Source organism: Petromyzon marinus, chromosome 41 (genome assembly GCF_048934315.1).
Source record: "Petromyzon marinus isolate PM22_M1 ecotype Great Lakes invasive population chromosome 41, UKy_Petmar_22M1.pri1.0, whole genome shotgun sequence".
Taxonomy (NCBI): Eukaryota; Metazoa; Chordata; class Hyperoartia; order Petromyzontiformes; family Petromyzontidae; genus Petromyzon; species Petromyzon marinus.
The window spans coordinates 5987631-6000883 of record NC_133707.1 but is presented as its reverse complement, the minus strand read 5'-3'; the positions used below and the strand labels follow the sequence as shown (position 1 = coordinate 6000883).

Here is a 13253-nt window from a genome sequence, read left to right as displayed (position 1 = left end):
CTTGGGACTTTTGGAAAATGACGTGTCAAGTAATGACAAATGAACTCTTTAAGGATTTGATTAGAAGCGGCAGGAAGATAACTTACGGCTGTTTCTCAAAACTGCCTCGTGCCCTTCAAAAGGCAGAGACGACGCTGGCAAAAAAAGCCGCCAAAATAATACACGGCGCTTTCAGCCCGGGGGGCATTGTTCGTTAGACAAAGCGGGGGGCTCACGTGCTCGTGTCGCGACGATGTGGCGAGCGGGAAGGGGGGGGGCGGCGCAGCTTTAACAATGACAGTGGCGCCCTCGCCGTGGCTCGTGGCAGGAAAGAAATAAAAGGGCGGAAAATAGGAACGCTTCAACGAAGTTCATTTGAACAAAAAAAAAATTATCCGCGTCAGGGAAGCGGGGAGAAACGCGGGCGCCGATGAAGAGGCGCCTCCGTGTTCTCAATTGCGAGGCAAGAAAGCTTCCTTCGTGAGCTACGTCATAATCATTCCTTTCCATTGCCTAAAATCAGCGTCGCCGACTCTCGCCAACGCACATTCAGGGGGGTGCCCCTGATACGAGAGGATGTTCGGCCGTCTATCTTTGCGGGGGGCACTTTTTGTTGTTTGTTTACGACGCATGGCTACCTGAACGCTGCGAATTCAAGCGAACAGATATCTCGCAATTAATAGGAAGAGTAAAACAAAAAGAAAGGAAGGCGTTGCACTGACTCACCTTCCTTTGAATTTTCATAAAAAATGTGCCGTGGAATATCGAGATATGTAATTTTAATGCGTAGGGCTTTCGCGACAAATATTATTATCCATCAGAGGTTTTGTTTTGGGTTAGATTGTGTAAAAATCTGGCTGTAGCCTTATGAAGCTAGTTGTGATTACTAGCGAAACGTCGTACTCAGATTGTAAATGCTGTGGATTTGCTCTCCAACATACTGGTGTGCTGTACTAGTAACGAATTGGCACGTTCTGCTTACATGACAAACCTTACTTATTAGCAGTGTCGGGTGGTGGCGGGTTTAACGACACATTTATATACTTACGTGATCTCACCCCAAAAAAAAACCTGCATTATGGATATGTAATGTTGTATAAGTGACTGGCCACCACATGCATTTAGAATGACAATCGGTGCATTGGTTTAGGGCCATGAGGAACCCCTTGATGAAGACTGCAGAATCTGTGTTGCACACCACCCAGCAGTGACATTTTCTGGGGAAAAAATAAAAAAAATAATTGTCGGAGGTGGAGCCTTCTGCTTCCGTTCGCACTCAGTCGGAGCTTCTTATTGCGATTTTCAAGCCGTGTCTGGAACCAGGTTCAGATGCAGGGCTGTGCGTTTCAAGTGTGCGCGCGTGTGTGTGTGTGTGTCTGTGTGCACGTGCAGTAGCGCAGCGGTCACCGCACTGCGCTACCAATTTGGAAACCGCAGTTTGACTTCCAGGTCGAGGATAAAATCAAGAGGCGAGCAATATCTGAAAGCAGTTTTGGGACGGGACGTGAACAACGATGAGCACGGTTGGCTACGCAAGGTGCGAAAGAAGTTCATCGTAAATGCATACGTACACGTCAGAGCTGAAAAGGCAAAGGTGGCCAGGCTTGACGACCCCGATGGCTGCCTCTTAGGCTGCACGGAGCGTGATTTACTCCGAAAATGCCAGCACATTATCCACTCTTCTCTCCTTTTGTGATTTTCGGAGCCAGTTTTTTTTTTTTCGAGCCGTCAAACAGCGTGGCATGTTTGACCGGGGAACCAAGGATTGGCTGTGCCGACAGTCCGACTCTCCTGCCTCTGCGGGACAGCCGGATAATTCAACCGTAGGCCCTATTTTAAAACGATAAGGCAGCAAAGGACGGATACTGTTGTTTGCGATGAAAATATGAAATCTGTACTTCCTAAGAAAAAGTGCTGCGTTGCCAAAACTGACGTATTTTCACTATATTGTGTATTGTGTCCCTATTCATTTATTGCCTGATATCTATATGCTGTGGTATGGACAGAGACGCGGCAATATATTATATTTCTTGGCCAGCTTTTGCCAATTTTCCCCCGAAGGGTAGCAGACAAAAAAAGGAAAAAGTATACCCAAGGCAGTGTTTGAGCTATTTCAGACAATAATCTATTTTGAAAAAAATATATATACGACCAAAAAAATAAGATAGATAGACAGATAGATAGCTAACAATAATAACATTGAAAAAAAATCCCATAGCTCATCCGTACAAATGATGGGTGTTGCAGGATTGCTCGGGGAGCACCTACAAAGCTAAGCGTATGTTCCGCTGGAAATATCATCTCTTGAAAACTGGCATGACAATAGCAATAAATCCTGGCCATCTGAGCGACTATTAATCTGACAAATGCTAAACCAAACCTTTATTTTTCATTTGGTTTATTACTTTAGTTTTATATGTTTATATATTTATTTATTTGCTTTTGTTATGGCTATTATGTTGCTTGAGGAATGGTGGAAATTGTGGGATGCGCGATGCAGGGGATGGGGATGGTTGGGCTCACTGAGGGGGGGTTAGGTGCAGGGGTGTGACAACAAAGGTTGGCTGGGTCAGAGTGTGGAGGATTGAGCGGGGAGACAAATTCCCTTGGAAATTAAAAGGATGAATTGAAAATGGGATAAATTTAATATTTATCTTGATCCCTTATTTATAACCTGGTGAGAGCATATTGAGATGGCATGTGTCTTTTTCCTTTTTTAATATGGATCAAGCAAACTAAATGTAAAATACTCGTCCGTAGGTGCATGAAAATACTTAAAAAAAAACAATAACTGGGGTGATATTTTTCACACCCGACCAAGCATTTTGAGATCAAATAAGACGAGTTCAACAATGTGTCGTGGGTACACAATTCTACGAAAATACAATTATGAGAAAGCAGTTGTTCAATACGTAACATATTATTGATCGCGAAAACAATCACAGACCAATGAAAAAAATAAACAAAATAAAAAAAAAATATATGGTATAGAGCTTAATTCTAGAATTGTGTTAAGAGGAGTGCTAAATTCCTCTTTAATAAATTAATCCAAAATCATAATACAAGAGATAATCAAAACGTACATAGCCAGCATTTTGCATTGCAAGTAATGCACGATGATGCATTTTTGGAAACATATACTGGACAGGGATCGTGGAAAAACCACAAATCAAATTTTGTTCCTTGCTCACGAGAGAAATGGCCAGGAATCATATCCATCAATGACCCTGTGCCATTCATGTAAATTCCACGTTATCATGGGAAGGGCCCAATCCTATAATGAGTAGCCCCTGATGATTTCCCACAAAGTAGTTCACGTATTACTGACAACATATATAGTATCACCTGAATCGCCTCCCATGACATTGACTGGTGCCAGCAACGTTCGATCTGTGCGTCAAGCAATACTAAGGGCCTAAACTTTGCACCGATGTCCTCATTTGTTTTGTGTCGTTTTGCCAACCTCAAGTCTTCATAACCAAACCACGGGTGAAGCTTTCCACACTTTGCATTCATACGCATGTCAAGCTGCGACACACTGCGTGCACCTGATAGTTGGTAATCACAGAAAGCCGCACCACGGTCGAGGAGGAAGGCAGCTTCTGGAGCTTGAGAAACAGAGGCTGACTAGAGCAGCGGTCATCCTTTGGAGAGACTGACCTCTGCCAAGAGAACCATAAAACTTCCACCATTGGGTGAGGATGGGGGGCATCATTTGAAATGAACTCTCGATGTGTCTTCAGTTCGTTCCTGAAGCCAGCCAGCACGTGCAGCGAAACGTCGGACGTCACGACAACAAACGACCCGCAAAATAACGTCGGAGCAGCTGTACAGCGCGACATGTGAAAAAAAAAGACGTGCACAGCGACGTTCAAAACGAGCAATAGGCCCCGTCGCTCATTCGCGCGTCGCCTCGCGTCCTGTCGCGGCCTGTGACCGCACAACCTCGTGACCGCACAACCTCGTGACCGCACAACCTCGTGACCGCACAACCTCGTGACCGCACACGCTCGCGACGCCGTCTCTCGCTCAGAGGTCCGTGGGGCGTGCGTCCGAACCTGCTGGCTACGGCTGACCGGCGACGCTCCCTCCAAGCGAGCGGCGCCAAAAAAGAAAAATGAACGGAGGGCAGCTCTCGGGACTCACCGAGGACCGGCGCCGTCGTTCCGTCTGCGTGGACTTTTCCTCCGTCGCCGCAGCTCCCGGCCCCGCCACGCCGTCTGGCCCCGCCACGCCGTCCGGCCTCAGACGAGCCTGGGGGTTGGGAGACAGCGGCGGCAGAGATAAGGCGCGCGCACGCGCGCGTGCTCGCGCTGGGGTCGCGGCGCGAGGAGAGCCGTCTCCCCCTTAATAGGATCGAGCTGTCGTAATGATATTATTCGGATGAATGCTGCCGCGGTGGTGGGATGGCTCGCACAACGAACTTCCCCTCCAGGGGGTCGCCGGTTCGATTCGATCGCCGAGCGCTGGGGTTGAAACGACGGTGCGAGTTTCTCGAAACCACCTCCCGCCGCCTCTGTCCACCCAGAAGTATGAACGGGGTTTGCCGATCGGCAGGTTGCAACGGGCGCCGGGGAAAAGTGCCAAACCCTTCAAAAAACATCTTGCCAGTGTGGAAGAGTAGGAAAACATACCCTCGAGAAGGGCTCTGTAGAGCGCCATCTCGTGAGTATCCATTGCCAGCAGTGGCGTATGAAGAAGGAATTACAGAGGGGGAGTGGTGGGGCAGTGGTCCGTGCACTCGCATACGATCCTTGGTGACCTGAGCTCGATTCCCGGACATGGCTGGCATCAGTAGCGAGCGATATCTGACCTGGTCCAGGGCCTCCTTACCATTCATTATTTGGCGACCGTGCGTTAGACGTGGTACACAAGCACAATGGACAACAACAACAACAAAACAACTCGACCAAATTAACAACAACACTGTGAACGTAAAGGGAAAACATATATACAATAGGCAACGTTTCTGGCAACTGCCCTTCATCATAGCACACAACTAGGGAAGCCAGGAGGTTAGAGCGTATATGAGCTGCAGACTGCACACTTGACACGATGGGCTCTGATAAGATTTGAATTTTTATTTTTATTGGCATATGAATAGCTACACGAATAGTAGCTACTGAGCTTCCCACCGAAACTGATCTTGTGCGAAGCACAATCCGACATCCACACATGACGGGACGCACAGAATGGGGGGGGGGGGGGCCTTTGTCCAGCAGTAGGTTTACAAAGGGGCTGGAAAGAGTTTGGGTTAATTTTATTTTGTTACACGTACGATCGCCTTTAGCCAGTTCTCTGGCTATCTTACAAGAGAGATCCACGGGTGCTGTGTGAACACAGGAGCAGCAGCAGCAGTAGCAGCAAAAAAAGAAAGGTTAAAAAAATCGACATTGCAGGAGGGTACTGAAGAAAATATTGCACAACTCGCAAAGCTATAGGGAATGTAACGGTCATAAAACCGGCACATGGGGAACAAAAGACGGTGCAACATAGTGCGACAGCGAAATGGTGGCGGAGAAAAGTTAGGTACAGGTGCATGTAAGCTCTGTGTTTTGGTTTAACGGAGACGTAAAGTTACACAGGCATTAAATGTTAAGCTACATTCAAGAATATATGTTTCAGCCATCCTTAAACAGCTATATAGTGATAATTAATCGTGGGGATATATCTTTTTTTGGTTTATACCACTCACAAGAGATTTGATGAATTGTCACGATTTAGGATTGAGGAAAATGTGCGACAGAATTTGGCGTGAATGTGCAGGCACTCTCATGAAATTTAACACATTTTTTACAACAAAAATCCCTCAACACATTTGTCCTGACTTATAAAGGAGATCCACTGCCCAAAATGTCAACGATTATATTTCATTATATTTCAAGGCCACAGTGTTCTTGACGAATGTGTTGAGTTTGTGTTGTTAATCACCAGATAATTAGTTTAATTATGAACCGTAATGAAGCTTCGATACGTCCAACACAGACACAAGCACAGATACACAAAACGCATTGCCTTCAGTTATCAATACGTCATGACATTCACTCTTTTAATGAGGTCACTATATTTTAAGATATATATACATGACTGCAAATGTTTAAATCCTAGATTCTCTTCACAACGTTTTAGACCAATGCTCCTATAAATACATTGCACAGTTTGCTGAATCTTTGTTCGATGTGCGTGTGCAGTGAAGTACGCTCACACCAACTATAAAATCAGCTATTGTGAACAACCTGGATAGGTAGGAAAAAATAAACATTGAGAGTGTGAGATATTGTATTTTTTTTCATATTAAAAACAAATAACAATGTATGTTATAGGGTAAGGCAATGATATTCGGTAGGCATGTGTATGACTTTATTTCACGGTGATTTTTTGCCAACCTTTTCCCCTTTGGGGCCTGGCGGGAAGGCTGTTGTATAATCAGATTCTCCAAGGTCTCTTGCTGCAAATATTGCCAGTTTTCTACCACGTGCGCGTTTGTCGGCACGCACTTCATATAGAGAATATCATCCACGTTAATACGATCCCAGACACTATGCTCGCTATGAAAGTGACCCAGTCTATGAGCGTTGGGAAATATTGATGAGCCCTAGGAATCGTAAAGGTATATGTCTGGCCTTCTCTGCCCCTTTGGGTTCAAACATCATCAACTTCAACAACCATGATCAATCCACTGCTGAATGAGGACCTCCTCCCCCCCGCCCTCTCTCTCATCTTTCATTGACTCGTGATGCAAAAATCCATCTACCACCTGCGCATCGTGAGTTGATTTCGTAACTCCATCTCCGTTGTGGACGTGCATCCTTGGGCATCTTCCCTTCTTCGGAGGGGAAAAGATGCTAGCCGCTTGTTTTGTGTGTGTTTGATTAACTTCTTTCGCAACATTACGTAGCCAACCGCACTAATCGGAGGTGCTGGGTTCAATTGGTGCGTTTATCTACAAACGCGCAATAATTGCTCACGTCTATAGATTCACTCGTGGTGGGATTGCGATAGAATACATGAAGCGATACAAATGAAAGTTGAATAATAATTATATCATCCGGCAGAAGGTTGCTGATGTCATGTGAGGTGTGACGTCACAACTCCCCTGTGCGGTTCTGGTAACATACAGAACTTATTAAAATAGATACTTCACATTATCTCAGCCATTATTCAAATGCATTCAAGAGGGCAGCTTCAGAGCATAAGTCATCGACAAAAAAACCCCGCTGAAAACAATAACATAGCGAGTTCCGTCCACTGCAAAGAAATAAACAAACGCATAAATGACCAGTCAGAGAAATGCATTGGAGAAAAAGTGACGTTGCTAGCGCAAAATGCCACCTGCATTTTTTTCCCTGTGCTCTTACGCTCAAAGGGGCACGTGGATGTCTTTATGGTATTCTGTCGTGAAGCATTCAACTCTGGCTTTGGTTTTCATCAAAATGTTTTCCCCAGATGCACAGAGCAAATCCAGGTGGTCTTATTCCTCTCCTTCTTATTCTGTGCGGTCTCTGTTTGTGTCAGGTCAAAACAAAAAATGACCCCTGTGCCACGGATTTGTTTTTTCCCCTTCCTAAAAAATAACGCGTGCTCTTTTTTTTACAAACTTTCTTCACGAAGCGCTGTCGGTGGGCACGTGATCGGACAAAACAATCATTCGGAAATCTCCCCGTGGGCGGGTCCAACGATGGCTGCGCAAGAGAATTTGAGAGAAGTTCTTCCGAAAAACAGATCCTTCAAGTGACCTGTCAATGCTTACCAAAGGCAGGGGGATGTGCACTTTTGTTACGAGATTTCCGTCTGCCCCCATTAGAGTAAGACTATTCCCTTCTCAGAGTTGGAATTTAGCCAAATTAATCCATAACGTTTTTTAAAATTAAATTTTCATATGGTGATTTTTGTTGGGGCGTCATTGATGACCGGGCTGCGACCTATAACTCGCTATGTCGCGGAATCCAGTTTAATCACAGGCCTGGATTCAAACCAGGATACCTCAGCAGCGCTGGCTCAGTGCCCCAACCTCTGAGACATCTGGCCACCTCCGTGCTTTGCAATCAGAATTTTTTTTTTTATTTCATCCCGGAGAAATCCGATGAGCAACGAAGATCTTCTTTATTTTTCCCACAGACATCCGCGTAATGGAACAGTCGACGTTCATCTACATTAATGCCGGGGGGCGGCAGACGTTCGAAGCCGCGGAGCCGGGAAGCCGGGAAGCCATTCCGCACGGTTCCAAACATGGACGGCGTAAATGCCCGAGAGGTCATTCCAGCGCCTCGGAGTGAAGTGGAGAGCATAATGGTGCCTACGTTCCATGCCGCGGCAGGTCACGACGGTGCAAATGGCGCCAGGCTCATCGGCGCGCAAAACACCGCGAAAAACGAACCAACGGCCTCCAAACGGGGGGGGGGGGGGGGGAGAAATAATGAAACGATCCCGTAACGTGTAACTGCATTAGCTTCAACAAGGTCCTCACCGCAACTTCAGAGTGCCCCCCCCCCTCCCACAAGCACCCCACACACAACAGCGATGGACTTTTAAACTCGGGACGATGATTGCCGGGGCCGGGTTTCCACGGGGGGAGGGTTGCTGCTGCGATATGGCGACACTACGATATATTGCAACCTGTGTGGGCACCCCCTGCCCCCACTAGGGTGAGGCATACACTACGGCATGGATACTGTGCAGGAGACTAGAGCAATGCACGTGTGATCTCTCTGGTGGCACCGTGGTCTTGATTGTGGGAGGGGGGGGGGCACCACCGCATCAAAAGTGTTTCGAGCCACCGATGTAGAATAATCGACCACTGTAAAATAATCGGATAATCGGAAATATCCCACCTCAGCTCTCCTACGTTGCTTCGTTCGACCGAGGTGTCTCTTCCAGTTCGCCCCAGCGCGGCTCTCGTCAGATTGGCCAACGAACGAACGGACGGACGGACGAGTATTCGGACGCATAGCGCCGACATCGGCGATGCACGTCCTCCGTCGCGCTGCACGCCGCGAGAGCCCGCCCCATCGCCACGCCAGCGCCGGCATCATTAAATTTGATTCTCGATAACAAACGGGGGCTCAAGCGATAGGCGCCGAGCATTTATCAATTTATTGACAACCGGGACACTACACGTGGGAGGAGATACCACAATACGGACGCGATGCGGGCTTTGGACGATTTTCCTTCGCTTCTGTTTGCCGATGGAAACCAGCTGATAAGGCGTTGTTCACGGGAGCGGGCGACTCGCTCCCCCGCAGCATGTAAGGCGTCCCACTAAACTTTGGAATGAATGCGAGCCGCGAACTCAAAGCATGCTCAAGACTTCAACCGGGCCATCTGATCATTTACGGGAGCAAATTACTCTTGCCTATTAATTATATATTTTTGCTCATCGCATGACCACTGCCCCGAGAGTATGCTCGGCTGGAGTCAAGGATGCGTGTCGACGCAGCTGCTTCGTGTAAACGCGACAATGAAGTCATGGCGATATGTACACGGAGCTGCCCCATGGACTAGCATATCCATGGGGCAGCTTTTTGTGTTTAGTTTGTTGTCCTTCCCAGCACCTACGATTAGCACGGTTGGCTACGCATGCTGCGAAAGAAGCTCAACAAACATACAGCCAATGCTACATGTACGCATACGTAGCTGCCTTATGTATATGCTAGAATGCAATCATGGCTATATGTACACCCAGCTGCCCAAGGTATATGCTAGGCTACAGTCAAGCATACATGTCCACATACGTAGGTTCCCTGTGTATATTCTTGGAGCGCCGCCGTTGTGAGAAGTGAACTGCCTCGCCTGGTATACAGGAGTTCGTGGGTTCGATCCCGACCCTGACGCCTTCTGTATATTTGGAGTTTATGTCTCTCTCTCATCATCATCACGGTGGCTATGAGATGTTAACTACCTCGCCTGGTATGCAGGAGGTTCGTGGGTTCGATCCCGACCCTGACGCCTGCTGTTGTATATTTGGAGTTTGCGTGTCTCTCTCTGAGGTCGCGTGGATTTTTCTCCGGGTCCTCCGGTGTTTCCCTCCCCATTCAGAATAGACATGCGTTTAGAGTATTTGTCTGCTATAAATTTCCACGTGATAAGCCACTTTGTTGAGCTATCAATTGTGGCCAGGTCGCTTCTGAAAAAGAGCCATGAAAGCTCAGTGGGCCTCACCTGGTAAAATAACAAAAAATAGTTGAAGTTTAGTTTATAGTTTTAGGATGTAGTCACGGCTACACGTACGTCTACATAGCTGCAGTTACTTGTAGCACCACGATTATACGATCCTTCCAGTGCCACAATTCTGTAAGAGATCGTCTTCTCAATTGCAAAGGACGGAATCGCAGTTGCAGGCCCGGGGAATGTTGAGCCTCACTCGAGCTATTTATAAGTGGAAATAAGATCCGTCGGTGCGCGCTTTATAATTAGCTTATTTGGTATTGCATCGCTGTCAAATTAGCGTAATACATTTTCAGCCCCGAATAGTGAGGTCATTGTGACGTCGCCTGGTACCAAACAAAACAACAGCAGGGGGAGGGGATGGCGATAATTCACGTGCCCGCCATTCGATACATTTTCAGCAATTTTGGAATTGGGAACATGCTCGACATTTCTTTCGTGATTTTTGTACGAAATGCTGTTCATTTCCAGTTCGCTTTGTTTACCTCCTGTTCCGACCCATTTGTGAAGATTTGTTTTGCTCCGCCAGCCTACATTTGACGTTAGATTACAATGAAATGTGGAGTGGATCGGCGGTGCAGCGGTTAGAAACTCGCAGATGTCTCGGAACGGGAAAGGGTTGAGTGCAGAACCAAATGGATCACTTTTGCGGCAGTCATCAACTCGCCGCACTTGAGAAGCCCAATTAGTGACGGCCAACTGCCCAGATTCGAACTAAGGATGTGAGCGGAGCTAGCCCTGTCGCCCTGACCTCCGAGCTACCCGTCCACCTCAAGTGACGGAGTCATATTTAATTCAACGTTTCCTTTTGTGCAGCTATTGGGCACTGGGCTGAGACAATCAATAAGCTACACTTGATCGTGGGTGGCCTGTAGGACTGGAACCCAGAATCTACAGCGGTGACAATCCAAGCTCTGACACGACTGCTTAGGCCGCCCAGCACCTAAACCGCTGTTCGATAAAACTCACATATCTGTGATTTTTCTTTTTAATTTTTACCTCTGCCTCTCTGTGTGTATGGCACGGTTTACTTCACGACACAAAGACAAAGATCCACCGTATAATCTCAACACACTGTAGGGGCAAGTGTCGTTAGCGAACACCTATGAAGGCCGGCACAGCACACGAGGGGGTGGGTGGCCAGCACTACGCGTGGCCGCCTTTGCATCCTGAGTGGCGATGGTTGCACACCACATCACCTACTCATATGAGGCCGAGTCGACCTAGGGGAGGCCCAGCACTGGTTTAGATGATCGTCACCGATGTTGGCCGTGCGCGGGAATCAAACTCGGGCCGCTAAACCGTGGCACCGCCGCTTCACGGCACACCGCACGCACAGAACATTCATTGCCTTTCCATTTGATTTCGGCCTCAATTTTCGAGGCTCACGGCCCTGGAACCCAAATATTCCACTGTTGCGTCGGTGTAATAACAGAGAGGGAGAGAGAGCCCTTATCTGGGTGGTGCGAGTTGCTAAACAATGCGCCGCCCCATTTAATTCGTTCATTTCAAAATGAAATGGCTACGGGACGCGCGGCGATGAGAACGGGATTGAGATTTTGTCTTACCGCTCGCAGCGATTTCCAGTTCACGATTACGAACGTTGTCGTTCTCTCTCCACGCGCAGCATTCAAGAAACGTTCGATCGACACCGAGGTGTAAGCGGCACGTCAGGAGTGGGATGCCACAGTAGTCCATCACTCAAATGGTGGATACAATCGAGTTCATTCATTTGGTTTCACTTTGCAGAATTTGAGTTTAAGACTGTGTTCCACTCACCCACATCAATTTACAAAAAAACACACACAAATATCCCCTTATATAGATATTAACAGACTGTTTGGGCAAGTGAAGTGCTGTTAGCGAACACCTATTAGGGCTGGCATGGGGCCTTGGTGGGGGTGGTGTTGCCAGCGCAACACACAGCTGCCATCATTTCTCACTGCTGCACCAAGTATTTGCTTGTGCATGGGTCGACCACCGGTGTTAGCCGAGGCCAGGAACAGAACTCGGATCACCGTGTTTGTAGCGCAGTACCGCTAATCACTAGCAAATACCACTAGCCACAATCCACTACCACAAGCCACTACCACGAGCCACTATCACTAGCCACTACCACAAGCCACTATCCACTGGCCACTACCACGAGCCACTATCACGAGCCACTAGCCACTACCACTAGCCACGACCACTAGCCACGACCACTAGCCACTACCACAAGCCACTAGCCACTACGAAGCACTACGCTGCCGGTCTACCATCCCTCCTCACCCCCATCAGCCCCCCAACACGCCGGGCGCGCAGACAAATGCACGCCACTAATCACGTTATTCCATTCCAGATGAGACAGCCGAGCTTTAAAAAGCAAGATAAGAGATCTCTACGTTGGAGTTAAGGGATGGCGCTGGGCTGCGATGGGGGAATCAAAGCCCCGCGCTTGCGATTGCGACGCTAATCTCCAGTCGCACGCCGCGGCAGATGCGAACAGCCACGCGACGAAGCGCCGCCCGCCGACGGCTCACTCCGAAGCACCCGCGTCCTCATATTTGATTTCCCACCCTCGCCATCAGAGCGGCATCCGAGCGGCGCGGTGCCTCTCGCGGCGCGCTCGATATAAACAAGGCGGAGGAAAATGGGGGGGGGTGGGGGGGGGGTGGCCGTGGAGGTGGCTGGGCCATTTTAATTCTCGCCGCCTGACATTTCGGGGCGGTGGCTGACGCGCGCTCGAAATGTGGCCACCGTGAAGCTAGGAACGGCAAAGATGGGTTTTGGTTTCCTGTTTGCCGTAACAGAGAGGCCCCCCCCTCGCCCCAGTCAAGAAAGCTGAAGCGCAGCAAGAAATACGTGGCAAATGGTAATAAACAAACCCCACCCCCCCTCCTAAAATCATCAAATTAGTACCCTTCCAATTAACAGGCGAATTAGGAAATTCCTGTTGCCAGGTTGTACAAACTCAGTTGTTAAAAGTACGAACGTGCGGAGGCAGCAGCTTATAAAAAAATTAAAAAATGTTCGTCTTGGCAGATCACAGGTCAAGCAGGGACAGTTCTTTTTAAATTCACGTAGGGGGGGGGGGTAGTGAATAGCGATGGAGGCTAAGATAAAGGTCA

At 48.1% G+C, this 13253-nt stretch overlaps 1 protein-coding gene across 5 annotated transcripts in view; it reads right to left on the bottom strand.

Moving 5' to 3' along the window:
* LOC116951005 (uncharacterized) overlaps positions 1-13253 on the bottom strand; it is a 376180-nt gene that overhangs the window by 101682 nt on the left and 261245 nt on the right. For all 5 annotated transcript variants that reach the window (XM_076073279.1, XM_076073278.1, XM_076073280.1 and 2 more), the window contains one exon: positions 4126-4233. In XM_076073279.1, coding sequence (XP_075929394.1) covers positions 4126-4233 — 108 coding nt within the window. The remainder of the gene's footprint in view (positions 1-4125; positions 4234-13253) is intronic.